Source organism: Hemibagrus wyckioides, linkage group LG03 (assembly GCF_019097595.1).
Source record: "Hemibagrus wyckioides isolate EC202008001 linkage group LG03, SWU_Hwy_1.0, whole genome shotgun sequence".
Taxonomy (NCBI): domain Eukaryota; kingdom Metazoa; phylum Chordata; class Actinopteri; order Siluriformes; family Bagridae; genus Hemibagrus; species Hemibagrus wyckioides.
In genome coordinates this window covers 21,292,156-21,313,576 of record NC_080712.1, presented here as the reverse complement: position 1 = coordinate 21,313,576, position 21,421 = coordinate 21,292,156, and the positions used below count along the sequence as shown (strand labels likewise).

The 21,421-nt window shown below is 37.7% G+C and overlaps 1 protein-coding gene across 1 annotated transcript in view; it reads right to left on the bottom strand.

The window, feature by feature from the left end:
- Positions 1-21,114, bottom strand: part of gfra4a (GDNF family receptor alpha 4a) — an 84,837-nt gene extending 63,723 nt beyond the window's left edge. The window contains exon 1 of the mRNA XM_058378358.1: positions 20,678-21,114. Within this exon, the coding sequence (XP_058234341.1) occupies positions 20,678-21,023 (346 nt within the window). The 5' untranslated portion in view covers positions 21,024-21,114. The remainder of the gene's footprint in view (positions 1-20,677) is intronic.
- Between the last annotated feature and the right edge of the window lie 307 nt (positions 21,115-21,421).

The following is a 21,421-nucleotide window of genomic DNA, read 5'->3' as shown; positions in this document are numbered from 1 at the left end:
GACAGACAGGATATGAAAGAGGAAAAAGGTGAGTGATAGGCCACATATATAGACAAATGAGGTAAGAGGAAGGGGGAGATACATGCAAAACTACTTTTTTTTCTTTCTTTCTTTTTTCTTTCCTTCCTTTTTTTTGGGCGCCTTGTAGCTGGCACTATTGTCAGAGCTGGGCTGTTATACAAAATTAATTTACACCTTCTGATCAATCCGTTTTGAGAATTCAACAATATTGTGGTTGAAAACCCTTACGTTTTTTTTTTAGTTTTCCTTTTTTATCCATTTTGGAATGAAAATGATATGAATCAAAATGTTATTTTCTAGTAAAAATACATCATACGGTAAAGCCTTTAAAGTAACACAATCAACACATTTTGGTTCATGAACAAATCTATAAATGCATTCTTTAACGACTACCTAGAATAAAGTGAAATATTTCCTCCCACCTCTCAAAGATTTGTGGCAGGTGGTTTGGCTATAGTACATTGCCCCAGGTGTGAATGTTTGTGTGCATGGCGCAGTGTGATACAGTTATATCATCCAGGGTGTATTCCCAGGCTCCAGATCCACTACTAACCACACCAGGATAAAGCAGATAGAGAAATGAATGCATATTTATATGTTGAAATTAGTAATTATAGTGCAACAGCTTAGATATGTTTACAGCTCACGTAAAGCAATGATGGGTGAGCTTCACTCTGCTTTGAGCTCCCTCTCCAATTTCACCCCTGTGTGTCACAAGTGTCACTTGTGGTCAGAGATGGTCATTTACTCATTAAGACACTAATCACAAGTAAATGATTTTGACAAAATAGGTTCAGTCTTTTTCATAAAAGTCCAGTAAGCCCAGTAGCCAGTCTGTCACAACTAGAATCTGTGTACTACAACATATAATACTCTTGTGTCACAGTTGGTGCATTATTATGGATCATTGGTTCGACTGTGCAGCCCTCTGGGAAAGGTGTAGTGGTCTTAAGTCCAGATGTCATCTGACTGCTGCTCTAATACAAGATTTATTTCCTTAGTTTAGTTCTTTGAATATTGTTTTGTTTTGATTCAACATTTGAAATCATATATAGTTTTTGTGGTGGCAGACAATAATGAAATTGATACCGGCAATAACAAATGACAGAGAAGGAAAAAGAAAAATAAGCAATAGATATTTGTGCGCTGTAGAGATTATGAATGAGCATATGCAAGTCTGAGACTGATGTCCACACCTACTTAAATTTTCATTCATAGCTTGTGTTTTCAATTTCCTTAGCCTTTTATAGAAGGATAAATCAAAGCATGGTTAAAACTGTAAAATGCTGTATGTCCAGATCGATCTTTATTTGTGTTACATGCTAATTGATTGTGATGATTCCCTTGACATTTGTGATTATAAGATGGTAATCCTTTATGATGTTTAATTATTCAGTGTGCACACAATTATAAGATCTGTCAGTATTTTATGTTATGTAGCTTAAAGCTGTTGATAAATAGAGGGTAGTGTGCAGGAGAAATTCAGATCACTCTCATTCTTTTAGGTTTCCACCCACTGCAGCATCCTGCCAACCTCAGAAGCAAATTTCAGGTTCAAATTGTTCAGGTTTATTTTAAATAGTTTTAAAGGAGACAATTGTGTATTTCAGATCAATTAAAAATACTCTGAAAATATTTTCTAGAATGCCTTAGCTCCAGTCTCTGTCCTCTGCCTAACCCCCACAGCAGTGAATATACACACAGGCCACAGGGTTTGATACAAGAAGCAACAATTAGGAAAGAAATCAAATTGTGAGACAGCAGAAAGGTCATCATAGTAAACACCCGCTGCCCTAAGATGAATGACCGACTTCCAGTTTTGACTTCAGAGAGAGAAATGAAACAGGCAGAAAAAGTAAGTGAGAAAAAGAGCGTGTGTAATTTAAGCCTAATTGAATATGGCACTGCCAATAATGACTTCAGTGCACACCATCTACTTCGTCTCTTTGTGTCATCCTTTTTCCTATCTTATAGATTCATGTGAATCTGTAACACACTCCATTGTCTAGATTTAGTTTGTGTGAAAATGAATACATGTTAATTATTATTGCTTTACTTGCTCATTTGCTCATGGATATTGTTATAGTTTTGCTAATATGAATTCTAGAGCTATTGTAGTAAACAATATCAGCCAAATATTTACTTGTCTCCTCATACCTATTTCACTAATATGAATGAATGAATGAATGAATGAATGAATGGACTGGTAGTAGGTAACTAATGTAAATCATTAGCATGACATATAAACTTAAAGGGATTGCACTTACCTAAAGATGCATTTTCGATATCTTTGTACATCCAGATAAAACACTGTGCAACATTAATGTTAATGTGTAGCAATCTTGGCAGTATGCCACTCAGACCTTTGGGTAGGAATACACATTAGCTGTTTATTTGGGTTCATGACCTTGGCATGGTAATCAGCAAGACATGTTAAGACTTTTCTCAAAACAAATCATGTTGGAGCTTTCCAGCCGGTTCACTGCTTTCTGTTTGGCCTTGGATTTACTCTGTCTACAGCCTCACACATACACACCCAGCTCACCTCCAAGACAGAGGGAGAAATCACATGAATATATGTGGGACAAAAGGGCTCAGGTGTGGCATGTTAGTCATTACCCCTCGAGCATGTCCTGAAATACCTCTCTCCCAATGCAGACCATGCAAAATTATACCTCACCAGCTACATAGATGCAGATTTGTGCTGCAGGTTTTGAAGTCTGCTTCAGAGAAAGAATAGCTACTTATCTGCTTTTCTTATCTACTACACAAACAATCTTTTTACAGTTTGCTAAATGACCCTGTAGAAATACTAAACACATCAAAAAGATAAAAGTTTGTGTTTTTTCTAATAATAAAATATTTTTACTGCCCGGATCTTTCCTCCAGGTTCTTAAATGGTGTGTTTTCAGAATGGCTTCAAGTGTGAACCCTCTCTTATAGACCAATTTTGATGATCAAAATAAATGCGTTTTTTATGAGCTTAAAATTGCATTTTGTTTTTTGAACTGCAGATAACTTATGTGCTGCCAAGTTTTAGTAGAGGATAAGTTTCTCAAAAGAGTTGTTTACTTTAACCCCAAAAAAACACTACAGTATCAAAGTGTGCCAGATCCCTCTGGGGAATTATATTGAATCCAGACATCACTGCAAATCTCCTGATATCTGGAACGTTGATGCAAACCTCTTACCATGATGTAAATGGTACAGCCTCCTACAAAGCATAGAAAACTTACCACTGTGTGTTTCAAACTAGTGGAGGATTGAGAAGAATGTAAAGTGCTTGACTATGGCACACAACCATGCAGTTGCCAGATTGGCTGCAATGTTGCATAGCGACATGGGAAAGATGGAGCATCGCAATATTTTGGTGTACCAATTTGGAATAAGAATAAAGCCATAAGACCTGATTAACACATAGGACTTTAAATAAAATTAGAAGCATACCAGTGAAAACACACTAGTTACTTCACCAATTGTTTCAGTAGGAGTGTAGGTTGGTGTAAGAGATATATTTATACACTGAATAAAACTGCAAAAATACTCATGACATTTGCTTCTTTACCTTTTTGTGTAGAGATACATTCTAAATGTAGAGATACGCCTTTCTACAAATCAGAATTGCTGACTGTTATTTATGAACTATCTTAACCACCAGGCTATTCCTGTTAACCTTCAAATGTTTAGATGAGGCTCTAAATCAGGTTCAAGACCACGTCCCACGTGCTATTGAGAAAATGGTATCCATATCCTTGCCTCCTTTGTTCATCTATCTCTGCTGACCTCTTGGTCAGCAGGATCATCACTCTATGTCATGGTGACTAATGAACATTGATAGCCTTCCAGTAGGACACTGGGTAATCCCTGGAGCATGCTGAGGAGACAGCAATCAATAGATACTGTTTAATAACTGTCCCACTCTTCAACTACACATGCTGATGGCTGTTCGGACACTCCAGGTCTCACAAAGTTTCTTTTACATTTTAACCTTTTATGGCAAACAGGCTGTTGGTTGCAAGCATTCTGAATGAAATATGATTTTTGAGTTTTTATTATTTTTTAAAATAATGTATATATTAGTATGCCTCAAATCTAACACATTTTCTAGATTCGATTAAACCCTCACTGTAAAAACACTTGTACAAACTATAGTTTATATCTTTCAAAAATTTAATTATAAAATAATTATTACTCCTCTGAATGTGTGTGTGAATGTGTGTGAGCATACATTCCTGAATTTACTATGACCCTGACCAGGATATAGAGGTTTTTGAAGAAGAATGACTGACTGAATGAATGATTACAGTGCTGACTTTTTCATATTATTGAATCCATTCATCTCAGTGCAACTAATGCAGACACTGAATCTAATCTCTACTCAGTAAGGAAGCCTAATGCACTTTTCCAGTAAACCTGTAAAAATATAATAACAGTGGTTCCCAAACAATGTCTGTTATGAATTTATTGCAGCTCTAAGCATTGACCCCCTCTACATTTTAAATTCCAGATGCATAATTTAGAACTATTGTAACTATTGTACACATTTTATTATTTTATACACACACACAAACATATACCTGGAGTGACTCAGAGGACCCTGGTTTATACTTGCCATTTGATTATGGGTGTGCACATGGAAGCACAGATAGTTTATACACTGGTTTGCACATGTATGCACATCTGGAACATTAAATGTGGCATTCACTAGCAATGTGGCATTCACTAACATCCTAGACATGTTCTTGAGTAGTAGATATGTATGCATTATAAAACTTATAACAGAATTCCTACACTGTTGCAGTATTTCATCAATGCCTTTATTTTTTTGATAATAAACTAAACTGCATTTAAATGTGATCTAAACTTAATTTTAATTACATTAGTGTTTAATTTTTAAAAATGTTCAGCATTTTAGTACACAAATCTGTCACTGATGTTTCTAATATTAATTTGTGAAATAAATTAATAAATCAAAAGAGGTAAATTAAGTGGCTCCACATGGAGGGGTCATGATGCTGAGTTTGGCCAATGACCAAATGTCTTTAAAACCATAAAAAAATCCCACAGCAGGGAAGGAAGGCCACTACAATTGGTACAGTATGGCACTGGTGATGCTAATTTCTACTAGAAGCAAATAACCACCATCTTATAGGAATTATTTACTTCAAAAATGCTATAATTTCTTAATGTTTTCACTGTTATTAAAGACTGCTTATCATACCTTTCACGTCATTTTTACACCTAATCCAAATCAGAATTATTTTATTTGCCAAGTACACTTGCATGTGCTAGGAATTTGTCTCAGTGGAATTGGTGTAACATACATTAACAAAGTATACAAATAAAAATTAAAGATATAAAATAATATACACAACATTGCAGCTACAAGCAACTTGGATCCAGTCATGCAAATAACATAATTTATGCAAATAATAAAATCAATAAAAAGGCAGCAAAAGAACAAACAACAAAAGATTAATTGCATATAAATTATATATATTTATATAAAATATAAATTTGTTAACATACACTATATTGCCAAAAGTATTCGCTCACCCATCCAAATAATCAGAATCAGGTGTTCCAATCACTTCCATGGCCACAGGTGTATAAAATCAAACACCTAGGCATGCAGACTGTTTTTACAAACATTTGTGAAAGAATGGGTCGCTCTCAGGAGCTCAGTGAATTCCAGCGTGGAACTGTGATAGGATGCCACCTGTGCAACAAATCCAGTCGTGAAATTTCCTCGCTCCTAAATATTCCACAGTCAACTGTCAGCTGTATTATAAGATCGTGGAAGTGTTTGGGAAGGACAGCAAATCAGCCACGAAGTGGTAGGCCACGTAAACTGACGGAGCGGGGTCAGCGGATGCTGAGGCACATAGTGCGAAGAGGTCACCAACTTTCTGCAGACTCAATCGCTACAGACCTCCAAACTTCATTTGGCCTTCAGATTAGCTCAAGAACAGTGCGCAGAGAGCTTCATGGAATGGGTTTCCATGGCCGAGCAGCTGCATCCAAGCCATACATCACCAAGTGCAATGCAAAGCGTCGGATGCAGTGGTGTAAAGCACGCCGCCACTGGACTCTAGAGCAGTGGAGACGCATTCTCTGGAGTGACGAATCGTGCTTCTCCATCTGGCAATCTGATGGACGAGTCTGGGTTTGGCGGTTGCCAGGAGAACGGTACTTGTCTGACTGCATTGTGCCAAGTGTAAAGTTTGGTGGAGGGGGGATTATGGTGTGGGGTTGTTTTTCAGGAGCTGGGCTTGGCCCCTTAGTTCCAGTGAAAGGAACTCTGAATGCTTCAGCATACCAAGACATTTTGGACAATTCCATGCTCCCAACTTTGTGGGAACAGTTTGGAGCTGGCCCCTTCCTCTTCCAACATGACTGTGCACCAGTGCACAAAGCAAGGTCCATAAAGACATGGATGACAGAGTCTGGTGTGGATGAACTTGACTGGCCTGCACAGAGTCCTGACCTCAACCCGATAGAACACCTTTGGGATGAATTAGAGCGGAGACTGAGAGCCAGGCCTTCTCGTCCAACATCAGTGTGTGACCTCACAAATGCGCTTCTGGAAGAATGGTCAAAAATTCCCATAAACACACTCTTAAACCTTGTGGACAGCCTTCCCAGAAGAGTTGAAGCTGTTATAGCTGCAAAGGGTGGACCGACGTCATATTGAACCCTATGGATTAGGAATGGGATGTCACTTAAGTTCATATGCGAGTCAAGGCAGGTGAGCAAATACTTTTGGCAATATAGTGTAGTTACACTATAAAGCTTAAAGCTTTGATGTACAATGACATCAATACTTTTGGTTGGGGGCAATCAAATTCATGCAGGAATACCACTGTGATTTTGTCAGTACTGTTAAATGCCCTGGGCGACTAGCAGGTTGTTGAAAGTTAAAAGAAGTAATAAAACAAATTATGTTTTAATCCACGTTTTATCCCTGTTTATCCACTGCTGTTTTTTTAAAGACCTAGTGGTGTACAATCTCAGTATTAACATTATTCAATGCTATAACTCAGCAAGTCAACCGGTACAGTCTGAAACTGAGGGCATTAAAGAGAATGGTGACTAACTCATTTAGCTGACAGTCTGCAACTAATCTAAGCAATCTATGCAGCAGTTTCTTGGCCTCTGCAAAGACCGCCTGGAAATGGGCTTTATTGAATAAATAGAACAAGCCAAGGTAATGAAAATAGAGATCAGGGAAATTAACTGTTTTGTAATTGTAAGCTATCCAACAGCTGACTGCCCTTCCATATGTGGGTACATGCTTTCACAGTGATCTGAGCTGTCTTCCAGACACGCCATTTACTATAGTGAAGACAGATCAGGAAACATGGATCATGGAGCTGATAAATGAAACAACTGCTGCTTAACTAGAACAGACATACACATGCTCAGTATGGCCAGGGCAAACTGACAGCCTCTAACCTCTGACAGCATAACAGCCCCACTGCAAATATGTGTGTCTATGTGATGGAACTGTTTGATTCAGGCTAATTAGTAAAGGCTTGTGTTCATCACAGACACAGACTGTGTAGTGTGTGTGTGTGTGTGTGTTTGTGTGTGTAAACTCTTGAGCGAAGCAAAACAGAGATTTCTGTAAGACACACACCAATTTTCTTGCACTAAGCTTTTTCTCGATCCCTTGTGACAGAGAATTTTTAGCATGAGTTTTGTTAGTGAATATCCCAAGCTTTCCGGTATTGCGGATGCTTACAAAATAGCTGAAACAGATATCTGAACAAGCTTGTATGCATTTTTAGAAAGTTTCTAATCAGCACACAGATTTTAAAGGGGAAATTGGTAACCTAATCAGCACTAAACAAATATTATTTACAATTCATGTCAGGAAACATGATGGGTGTTTCTGCCTAATCTCATTCATGCAAGTTTGCAACATGTCAAGTCAAAAATAAGGAAAAGAAAGGTGTTTTATTTTTATATTGTAAGTAATTTCTTATTAAGGGCTTTGAAATAGAAATGCTGCCCGAGCTACATCCTAATAACATAGTGATGCAAACCGTTATTACAGGAGACATTTTTAGAACAGGGCATGAACATTATTTCATCAGCGTTGCATGCTAACCGTTGTAGTACCTGTTGAATACCAGCTGAATGTTCTAATAGCATTCTCTTTTAGCTCGTATAAATGATAAGCATTTTAATGGCAAACAGGGCCTAACGAGATGACATCATTAACTGTGCATAATTTTTTACTACATGTAGAACATGTATAATCATAATTTCTTTCTTTCTTTCTTTCTTTCTTTCTTTCTTTCTTTCTTTCTTTTATTTTTTTTATGGAACATACATGATAGTTCCTGTTTTCACAGACATTATATTACAGTATATCATGTTCCATTATAATGGCTATATACAGTCATTCTCCCACTAGCCTCTAGTACATGAAGACTCTCTTGTAGTCTTATAACTGAGACTCCTTCCATAAATATTAAATAAACTTCTCCTAACAGAAAACTTCACTATGTCAATGAATATTTTACAACACATTTTGTGACTCCAGTTATTATTAATCTTTGATTATGTGGAGTATCTGACATACAAACCCTTGTGAACGCGCTGTTTCTATAGAAACAATAATGTATTTGAAAGATCACATTAACATTAACCTGAGATTTGTATAACAGACAGAATTATCATTAAAGCTGTTATAGAAAATGATAGAACATGCAGACAAATGACAGATCAAACATTCTTGGGAACAGATGTTCCTAAAAATATCCAGAAAACATTTTTTAATCTAAAATACGTTAACTTTTTTTCCCTATCCATAAGATGTATTTTTTATTGCAGTGTTTTGATGGTAGGAAATGTCTTACCCTGTGTTTATGGCTGTTATTGGTATGGTTGTAATTGGGTATGTACAATAGCTCTGGTGATCAATAACAATCAAACCTACATGCGCAATTAATATGCAAAGACCTCACTGTATCAGCAGAACAAAACCATCTCCACCATCTTCTTATTTCAGACCAGACATCAACTGTGTTTATGTTTAAAAGCAGATGATGGACTCAAAGCAAAAATACCCATCATGTCCCATGAGCTGAAATGCAAATACAGTCTGTCACATTGTGCTCTCCTTGGTTCTGTACAACACTTCCAGAATTTATTTTGTTTTCTTGCAAAGATACTCAAGAAAATCATTATGCAGAAGCACTACATACATATTTATAATTCAAATCCTGCTCAACCATTTGGTTTACAGAAAGGTGGTACAACTTTAGGTTGAGAAAATATTGCCTCAGTGATATTTAACTTGCAGATTCTGTTTCCCTGTGTGATCTTTAAATGCTATTCAAGGCTGTTTATTAACCTCTTTGTATGCTTCTTGTGCACTGCTAATTCTTTATTATGTACACACTGAGAATGGACATTTACACTGTGTTGTCATTGAGGAAATGTCAAATTACAATAAATAGCCCATTGAATGTCTCTTGCTGACAACATTAGGGCCAACAAGCTTTATTATGTTGCATGTCATAATAACAGTCTACAAGGCTTATGACTAGTTCACCCACCCTTCCATTTCCAACGGTCATTAGGAACCAATCAGCTCAGAGAGTTTAGCTGAACCACTCATTAATACCCAATCAGTCAAGTGTGTTTAGTCGTGCCACCCACGGACTGTGCTGAATGTGGACTCTGATTAGTCACTGCTGCATCAACCTTTACTCTTTTAAAAAGTAAGTAAGAGAACAGTGTGGTCTAACCAAATTATAAACGTAACATAGCAAGCCTGTATGCTTCTCCCAGTGACACAAGCCATAAATACAGGCTGCAGCTGCTAATTAATTCAATTGATTCCAGTTGGATCATAGCAAATGGTAGCAATGTGACTGCATATCTGTAATCATATGGACTGTGAATAGGTTTTCACAGATCTTAAGGTGGGTTGTGTCTGCTCATGTAATTTGAATTTTTGAGTGGAGTAGTACACATACACACAGACAGCATGCATCAAAATGACTAATAACACATTATGGCAGGAAAAATATATTCTGCCCTTGCTATGAATCCATGAGCGATCTCCGGTTTCCATAACCATAAACCTTTGTGGTATCCTCATTAGTTTAATATATAATATTGATTGCGCTATTAGATTTACTCTTTTTTGTAGTGTAGAATTATGTTATGTGTTTATTCGCCTTGCATGTATACAAGGATGTTATTTTTGGTTAATTTTTGTGCTGCTCATTTTTTGGAGCTTGTCTGTTTTTTGTTTTTTTTTCCATGTTTTTATTCATTTTTTCCGAGGCTAACCACCAGGTCTGTTACTGTGCTGTAAGCGTAAGTTGCCAATAAAATAACGAATGCTTCCTGTTTATGCTTCTTCCTTGCTGACACCACAATCTCATATAAGGGGAACTGTGCAATTTGCATGGGCAGCAGAAAGGATATGAGAGCCATGTATTACTGATATAGCTACCTGTGTTAGGATGGTGAAAAAGAAGCCATTTATGTATCAGCTGGGTCATTTTCCACAGAGAGGATTTTGGATTGTGTCCTGGTTAGAAGGGATTATTCTGGGATTATCTTCATGACACACTTTTTTTTCTCTGGTTTTGTGAACCTCTTTGCCTTTCTCAGTGGTTGCAGAGCCAAAGGCAAAATTAATACCGGTATCACTTTTATGAATTATGAATCTGTCTTATGATTTTTTTGATCGTAGGTCGGTTCTGGAGATACTGTTTGCATCTTGAGTCTACTGCAGATGCAGTAATCTACCTTTATTTGTGACTGTTTCCTTCAGATCACTCTCAACTGAGGTGCCAAACTTTTTCTTATTGCTGGTGATGATATCTCTCTGATATCTTTATTACTTTTACCTGGAAAAAGTGCATGTGTTGTTCCCAGAATTAGTTTTTACTGCAAAACCCTTATATAATCTTTATGTGTTATTAAGGTATAAAGATACATAATAGAAGTACAAAAGATGTATCCTTGATGGTACCACTCCATAGTTTTCAGTACAGTACAGTTTTCAGAGGGTTGACTGCATTGAGTCTGAACTCCGAGTCTAAATATGTCATGCCTTTAGACCTCGGATGCTTTGGTAGAAAGACCCCTGCTTGGGGTCATTTTTATCAAGTATACTGAACAGTGTGCCTTTAATGATGTGGTTTTAAAAGATGGAAGCTTTTCAGCACACACATACAGACACTTCAACAGTGAAAAACCCCCAAGAATCTGGGAGACCTTGCATTGTTCATCAGTATTCCTGTGGCTGCTATGTGCTCACACACAGAGCCCAGCTGCGGGACCGCACACTGTTCATTTGTATTCTTGTGACTGGTTGAGCTGCGCTCAGCGCGAGACCGCCCCTCCATTCCCTCTGCACCAGCAGCTCACACCTCCCTAACAAGAACACTCACCACATGCAAGGTGGCAGGCCTCTTCTATCCTGTACAGATGAAATCACCCCAGACAATTCACAGGCCTCTCATTTGCCCTGTCTCTGTGCCAGATATGGACCACAGAAGCAGTAGTTCCTTTTACCGAGTAATTGTTCCGGCAGTATAATTGCGCTTTAACAAAAGACAGCAGAATGACGAGCTGTTAACATAATGAGCGGCTCTGTCGCCTCCTCCGGCAATCACTTTCTTCGAACTTGGTCCACAAGGGTGTGCAGATGACAGAGTCTTTATTTTTTTTTTCTCACTATGTATGAAGCTAAAGACTTAATTTATCATATTTTCTTTATTACTTTTGCCTAATCCTTTTGTCTTGCACAAAGCCACTTTATGCAGAAATACCATGAATGATAAGGATCATTCTTGGATGTAAAGAGTCTGTGAGCAATACAGGAAAACAACTGACATAAGATTACTATTCCTTAAATGTTATTAGGGAAACCCATGTGGGATAACATGCCAGACAATAACCTGTATGGCACTGCCAATGCCTGGTGTATCATTATGCTACATGTTTTTGTGCATTTTTTCACAAAGCACTGGATTTAAAATTATTGGCAAACTAATCTCTTTTGAAGCATCTGTAGGAGAGACTAACAGCACTGAGCCTCTACCTGTAACGTCTAACAAGGATGATGACACTTGAGAGCTTTTTGAACACTCTTCCATGCAGAACATTTCAAGCTCTTTTATATTCTTAGCTTTGTGCATTTGGATGCTCTTTTCGATTCTAACCGCAGGTTTTCAACAGGGTTCAAACCAGAGCCTAAAACAGCCCTTGTAAAACACTGACTTTTTTTGTGATCTCTTCAGTGTTGATTTGGGTTTGTGCTTAGAGTCCTTATCTTTTTGAAACACTAATTTATTGCCAACTCACATCTACCTAGCAGAGGCAACCGATTTTTAAGTTTATATATCCTGTTACTTAGAGGCACTTACTATGCCAATAATCTGACAAGAGCCCATGGACCACTAGACACAAAACTGCCTCAAAGCATCAGTGAGCCACATTCATAATTAACAGTGGGTGTGGTGTGCAAGCAGTTCCTTGTATTTAGGCCACTGATAATCACTAAACATTTTTATTTGAGCAAAAAGAACCCCAAGAAACAACTAAATCGTGGAATTTTGTAACTATGATCTTTGGGCTGTTCCTTGTTCACTTCCCTTAACATCTGGCTCATTGCGGAGTTTGGGCAGTACACTCATACACCCAATTCCTGCCAAACTTTCAACTGTTACAAACAAATTATGATAGATCTGATTAAAGACTTTGTGCTCATGTTTAACTGCTTGTGTATTTTTTTTTATTCCTTACCAGATGAACACATCTTTTATTCCTTACCAGATGAACTTCTTTTGTGTGTACAGCTCCTTGAGTTCCCCAAAGGGTTTTATTTTTTATCATTTTATTTTTATTTACACAGGATAGTAGACTCAAAACAATTTAAGAAATTAAAGATTTGTAACGGGCAGCACAGTGGCTTAGTGGTTAGCACTGTTGCCTCACAGCAAGAAGGTCCTGGGTTTGAATCCTGGGGTCAAACAGGCTGGGGCCTTTCTGTGTGGAGTTTGCATGTTCTCCCCGTGCCTGTGTGGGTTTACTCCGGTTTCCTCCCACAGTCCAAAAACATGTACATTAGGTTGATTGGTAATTCTAAATTGCCCATAGGAGTGAGTGAGTGTGTGTGTGGTTGTTTGTCTATGTGTGGCCCTGCGATGGACTGGCAACCCCTGCCTTTCGCCCTGTGTGCACTGGGATAGGCTCCAGCAGTCCCCCGTGACCCTAGGAATAAGCGGGTATAGACAATGAATGAATGAATGAAAGATTTGTAACAAATGAGCAATGGTTGGCATTTATTGCAAATTGATTTTAGAAATCTCAATTATTTTGTCACAAGGATATGCGAATTATGAAGATACTTTAAGTAATTCGAAGAAATTAGTTTCTCCAATTCCTGGGTAAAGTTCTTAAACATAATTGTAAAATATTATATACAATATCTTGCCAGTTCCCTTAAAGGTTCCTGATAATTCTGAACCCCACCTAAAAAATTAGGTGTCCTACAATCCCTAATCCTAACGCTAACCTTTGTAAAATTTACCACAGTATGATTTGTGATAACCGTTATTAATTTACATATATAAAAGATGTACATATGTAAAACATCCTTTAATATTCACACTTTTGTTAGGGACAGTCTGAGTGGGCACAAAACAGGAAGCACAAGATCAGTGGGCAAAAGACACTTTTTTTTTTTTTTTACACCTAGGCAATTTAGACGAGCCACTCTTACAACAGACATGTTTTTTCAAGGTGTAAAGAAATCTGCAGAGAACATGAGAAAATCCATACAGCCAGTAACCTGAGCACAGGCTCAATCTAGAGATCCTGGAGTTGTGAGGCACCTACCCACTGTTCCAGCATGCCACACTTTTCTGTAAATTGTAGGCTACGATTGAGCTATACCAATAATGCTAGATGTGTGAATGGTATTATATTAATCATAGTGGGGATTCCCAGTGACATTGTGATATACTTCATAACGCATGCTGCCGATTGTAGTGATGGATCACAGATGGATATAAACATGACTATGATATATATATTTAGATAAAGATAAATTACATACTAAATGCTGGTTTAATGAATATAAAACAACAATATAAACAACTGTGCACAATAGTATTTAGTGGGTTGTTTTTTTGTTTTTTTTTTTCGTTTTTTCCTTGCCATACCCACAAAATGATTTATTTACTTTGAGGGGTTACATATCATTCTATTCAACCACATACAGTTATTTATGTATGTACTACAGTTCTAAATTATCAGCAGGTACGTGCAGCACAGCCTACAAACATTCCCCCCAGACTCCAATACCAACAACACATATGCACTTACTTGTTCCCAGTCTCCTTCATTCTGATCACTCACATCTGTTCACAGTCACCATGCTCTCACAGTCACTGTTTAAATGGTTTAAGAATACGCTCTGATCCTTTGATTGCGACATTATCAGACCTTTGTTTATCTGCATATGCTAACTTTGGTTTTAATTATTGCTGTTTCCTGGCCTCTGTGTTTTGAATAAACTTTATACCACTGTTTGCTAATTGATTGACTACCAAATTTTCAATTGTCTTAATAATTTGCTCACCTGCATTTGCATCCTCATGACCTAACTTTCTCTGATATGTAGAACAAGCTAACAACAGTTTCGTGTCTAAAAAAGAAATAGCATGCTTATATGAGTATAAACAAACAAACAAACAAACAAACAAATAAATACTGTATATAACTGTATGAGTCAATTCACACATAAAACCACATAATCTATACATAAAATATATAACTGGATTTATTTATTTTTATTTTGTACAAGATACTGTTATAAAATTACAGGTAAAATACATATGCAGCTCAAACACAGAGGGAGTTTAGTCTGTTATCTAAGAATCCAGAGGTTAATTTGCAGTTGGACCAGAGTGTGGGCAGAGTAAAGGAGGGGGAGGAAAAACGCTGTCTTCATTAAACATGGTGAGATGTCGTTGCTGCACCAGAATGAATTCACATTCCAGCAAGCTTAAACTCACAGTACTGTATAGTAAACCACCACATATTCCAATGTATTGAATATATGTCTAAACTTAAAATTCCAACCTTAAAACACGGATAAGTGAATGTTAGGTAATAGAAGTAATTAAAACATTTTGCTAGAATTTTAGGAATTCTTCTCGGAATTATTTAATGACTGCATACACACAGACAGTCCAAGGGTGCAAAACTATGTCTATGTTTGATAATGAAAAATTATATTTAGGTGAAAGATAATGTGTCAAAAGGTTAGTAAGTATCCAGCTGATAATCCACATAAAATGCAAGATAGTTTCTACTTGTACATGTATTAAATTTTAAACGTACTAAATGTTTTAACTGATAAAATTAATTTCTTATTTTCATCTGAAAAACTTTAGAATGAGAACAAAAGCCTTTAAACACCATTTAAACTTGATTAAGCTCCATTTAAGTAGGTTTGCTGGTCATATGCATGACTAACACTACACATTTTGATAATAAATTAATCAGATGTGTCATATAAATCATTATTTACCATTTATAGCTTGGTTAAATTTCACCATTTAGCATTAGCAAATAAGCAAAACTTGCCTCAACACACTTTTTCAAATTAGACAAACTTCATGCCAGGGTGACAAAGGAGATGATTTATATTTTATGATGCTTGCTCATCCCAAATTCCACACTACAGTCTCATGGCTTTATCTCTAACTACTGTGTGCAGCATGAGAAGGTCACCACAGATGACAAAAAATATTCTCATTTGTTATTTTCTTTAAACTTGACTGGATGCTCAACTGAATTGTAAATAAAACGCATGGCTGTCAATTTGATTAATAAACAGTGTACAGCCACTGGCTGGATGAGAGGAGAAGAGACCATTGATATTTGCAGTGAGTATGAATGTTTAAAAGAAAGTTGTTTTTTTTAATTTGGAAAATTCTCTTGTTCTTCTTGTTAAGTAAGAGAACAAGTATTCGATTTCAACAATACACAAGCATATCATATAAATACTCCAAAATAATAGTACTTAAGTTTAGTAGCTATGGCCCCGATATTAACATCTGTCTCAAGTGATGTATTTTCTGACAAGGGAAAAATGCATAGCCACCTGACATTTTGAATGCCTCTCCAGTGACCACTTGAGATTGGATTTATGCATCATATCCATTGGAGGAATGCACATTTATTATGTCATTCTTCCACTGCATTTGTTTTCAGGTAGCAATGACTTGTGAATCTTATACCTGTTCTGGCTTTTTCAAATGCAGCAGTGCCTCCTGACCATATAGCTTGGTTGGGCAGACTGACATTAGTAATGACATAGCCTTCAGCATAATGAAGTTGAGAGATATGCTATGAGAAATGGTGTAATACATTTTTACAGTAACCATCTAATAGACAGTTGAGAGTCAACAATATTAAGTTATTCAGTGTATGTCATTCAGCATACAGTCTAGCAGCTAGTTTTGAGTGGTTTTTGAAGTACATTTGTTCAACAGTGTTTAAGATAATATCATTTAGCAGAGTTGACAGGTTTCAGTAAAATTTCCAATCCAACTGCACCTCAAGAGACGTTTCTTCTTTTTCTCTGCCTTTGAATGGGATACAGGTATTTCACACATATTTCTAATGCCTAGACATTATTCACTCTATAACACTATAATATAATACTTCCCTCTCTCAATCTTTGCAATATACACCAATCACCCATAACATTAAACCAGCTGCTGAATATTCTGTAGCTCCCTCTTGTCCCACCAAAAACAATTCTGATCTGTTGAGGCATGACAAAATCCAGAAGTCCTGTGAAGGGTTGCTGTAGTATCTGGTACCAAGACATTAGCAGAAGATATTTTAAATCCAGTAAGTTGTGAAGTAGGGCCTACAAGGATCTGACATCTTTATCCAGCATATCCCACAGATGCACGATCAGACTGAGATCTTAGGAATTTGAAGGCCAACACCCTGAACTCTTGGTTCTATCTTTGTTCCTCAAACCAATATTGAACAATTTTTCCAGTGTGTCAGAGCACTACCATTTGGGAATACAGTTTCAATGAAGGGGCATACTTGGACTGCAATAATATTAAGGTATGTAGTATGTGTCAAAGTAACATCCTCATGAATGCCAGGACCCAGAGAATCACAGTGCCTTGTCAGCTTGTCTTCTTTTGTTGTGCATCCTGGTGCCATCTCTTCCCCAGGTAAGTGACACATACGCACCCGGCAATCCACATGATAAAAGAAATCGTGAATCACCAGACCAGGCCACTTTCTTCCATTGTTCTGATGCTCATGTGCCCATATGATGGGGTCAGCATAGGCATTCAGACCAATCTGCGGCTATGCAGCCTCCTACACACCAAGCTGTGATGCATTGTGTGTTCTGACACCTTTCTGTCATATCCAGTATTAACTTTTTCAGTAATTTTTACATACAGTAGTTCTACAGGGATCGACAGGCTAGCCATCAATCCCTACATGCATCAGAGAGCCTTGGGCGATGCTGACTCTTTCGCTGGTTCACCACTTGTCCTTCCTTGGACCAGTTTTGGTAGGTCCTTACCACTGTATATCATAACACCCCACAAAACTGTTTTGGAGATGCTCTCATACAGTCATCTAGCTATCACAATTTGACTTTTGTCAAAGTCACATTTTTCCTGCTTCTAACACATCAGCTATGAAAAATGACTGTTCACTAACTGCCTAATATATCCCACTCCTTGACAGGTGCCATTGTAACAAAATAATCAGTGTTATTCACATCACATGTCAGTGGTTTTAAAGTTATGGCTGACTGGTGTATGTTACCATAGTTATGGTTCAATTTAGACACTCTGTCTGCCCTTACTTATTGTCGTTTTGCAGAAATGCATTATGTGTAATTTAGATTATTCCCTATAATACAAGCTCTTGAAGTATTTTCAAACTAGCCTAACCTGGCAACATTTTCATGAACTGTCCTATTTTCTCCTCCTCCTATGCTGAAAATTTTCATAGTGAGCATGGAGCAAAAATATCTGCCCATATTGATGGTTTATTTTTTCACTTGTTGCAGTTCCTGTTTTTGACCTGTAGGTGCAATAATAACTATTGGGAAGGTGCGTGGGCTTGCTGAGCATGCTGCCCTAAGATAATTGGGGATTTTAACGAAGTGCTTAGTATTCAATGGAATGTTAAAAGTATGGAGTTGTGAATGAGGACATTATGAAGACTAATATTTGTTGAATGGCTCTAATAAATTATTGGGCTCTTCCCCACCTGTCCCTATGGACCAGCTGTCACTGTTCAAACATTTTGATCTACTAATGAAATTTATAATGCAAAGGGAGATGAGATGACGAAAGAATCTTCAAAATGCAGCTGCTTTCATCTGCTAGCATCGCCTGTATCCATTAGCCTAGTTGTGGACAGCTCTACCGTTCCACATGATTTCTAATCGGTCTCACATTGATTAGATACTTTCTGGCTTGGGCAATAACATAGTCAATTACAGTTCACACTGCAGATATTATGGGGTCATATGCATCCTCCAAAGGTGGTTTGAGTGACAATGCAAGTTTTTATCTGAAAAATAAACTGAAAATGTAAGTAATTATTTAGTAAATTTAAAGCGAATACAAACTAAAACTAAAGGATAATTTCTCTGACTCTCCAGCTATTGCTTTAAGTCAATTAAATATTATATGCTAATGTCACCAGTGAGTTTAATTAATTAATTGATTAATATAGAAACCTCCTACCTCTTTTCACAAACCTTTGCAGGCTTATTTTTGCAATATAATATGCCAACACACAAGTATATGCTTTATCCCATACACAAGCAAGGAGATTTGATTCCATGTGAGTGGCATCACTAGGGCATGTTTGGGGATGTGCTTGTTTGCACATGTGCATATGTTTATGTCAAGCTTTTAAGAAAAGAATCTCAATGTGAAATTTGTAGGTCACCGAGTAGCGAAAGCATTTTATTGCTATGACAGAATGACAGGCTATGTTTGTGTGTGTGTGTGTGTGTGTGTATGTGTGTGTGTTTATTTGGAATATGAAAGAAAGCATGTGTGTACCACTGATTAGTCAAGGTATGCCTGGGGTGGTAGAACAGGTTTTGGCTTTCACTGCTACAGACTGGATCCCACACCCAGAGGAAGTGCTTTACCTTGGGGCAAAACATTTTAACCACATCTGCTCAAGTGGTACAAGTGTGGCTCAGAGTTTGCTTTGACACCTTCTGTGTCAGAAGTTTACAGGTTAGGATAAGCACTAATGAATCTTTCCAACGTACATGGGGAGGTACAGGAAATGATGTACATGTGACTGTGAAAGCTGTGTACTTAGAGCAAATAAAGGCCTTTACTACAGATATTGTAGCAGTCGGATGGTTGTTTTACGTCCTCTCATATGCCACCTCGAACACTGTGTGAACGAGGGCATGTACACACCTGTTTTAATGATGAGGACACTTATATAAGCCTGTTATTACAATTCCACTTTGCATTTAGAGTGATGCAGCAAGTTTTCCACTCTTCTCCTAAGGACTATTGTTATCTCATGGATTTTTCCATTGTTTGAAAATAAATTCCCTAATTTCGGTTTTCAGTAAATGTGAATTTTACTATGTTTGAGGTCTGACTTGAGGTCTAACTTCACTGAAAATGCAACAAAATGTACTCTCTCGAAGGGATTTCAACTGCTTTCAACTAAGGAAATATATGACTGAAATGTCTGATGCTATCATTCAGACGTTCAGGCTTCTTAGAATGTAAGCTATTTAAGTCATCTTAAAAAGGAAACCAAAAATAGCTGCATTCCATCTTTCCTTAACCTAAATCAAAGGCTGACAAAAACCTCACATGTTGCTTAATAATTTTTTTTTTTTTTACCTGGGTCCAGACAGGTTAACTTGTGTTAGGTTCATAATTAGGCATAATTAAGATTACGGGTACAGAGATAAGACTAATTGTTTTGTGCGCTCCAGATAAGAATTTGTTCACTGTTAGACCTAAATTAAGATTGAGGCCAAATGACGTATTGTTGGTATTAGGGACGGACACTGTACGTTAGAAGTCCTCGGAGAGATGGACATGAACTTTCAGATCATGTATAAAACTGATGTGAGCAGGAGGCTGCTGCGTCCTCCTTGCTCTCTACCTGCTTTCCTCAGTGTGACGCCGCACAGCCTTTCAGCGCCATTGCCGTTTAATGACAGGGGTAATGTGCCGTGATCGAGGCTATTAAACATCACGGCAGGTAATTATAACACACAAACATAATCACATTAGCGTGTCGGCCGATCTGTCTTATGCTTTGTACAGTACATGCGCCACAGTTGCGCTTAAAGAGCTAGAGCGCGCAAGGTGATTCACTTAACTTTCTAAACTCCGGTGATATAGTGACATTGCTATAGATGGAAGAAAACTCAGAAGGGTAGACACAAGGAGTATGGCTGTAAGAAAACCAGGACTCGTGCATCGAGAAGAGAGAATTACAACTCCGCACAATCCGCAACGGCTGCAGCTGAGCTTATTTACTGGCGTTATGCATGAACCCCATCAGAGAATAAAAAATGAAGAGAGCGCGATTGATAATTAAAAAAAAAAAAAAAACTCACCTATTACAGCCAGCTGGAGCAAACAGAGTCTGATCAGTTCCATTCTCCACAGAGCCATGAGTCTGACAGAGGAGAGAGTTTTAGACTTCAGTGATCGCCCGTCACCACCGCGATCAAAGTTATACAAACAGAGTGCAGCGGTTTTCAGCACCGCTTTAACAGTCCGGAACGAGCAGCGATCCAAAGCGCGCGCCGGATGCAGAAACAATCTCGGATCATGGTTTTCTTCAGCTAATAGCTGTGACGCTGGATAAATGAAAATAGTTGCGCAAAAATGTGGAGCGGTGCAGCCCCACCGGCTCTCACAAGATTTCACAAAATCGGAATCAGTTTGCTTTACAAACATACACAGACACACACACACACACACACAGCTATTAGGTCAAGATGCGCAGAGAGAGAGGAGTGTGTCGGTTGTATCCTGAAGTGAGATTGGCGTTGCGGTGTGTGTGTGCGTGCGTGTGTGCGTGTGTGTGTGAGCTCAGAGAAAGTGTCAGAGGAGGGAAAAACGACCAAAATACCTGGTTAACTACAAACACTGCTATCTATCTGTCTAGCTATCTATCTATCTGTTTTGATTTCTATTCTATTTTGTTTGCATAGTACATTTTACAGAGTAAAGGGGGAAAAGCATTCAGATGAAATGACGATGAGACATTGCATTGAGCACCTATTATTTATAACATTACAGACATTATTTCAGATATACAAAGTGTGTTGTAACAGTGCTCAGCATTTTTGTTT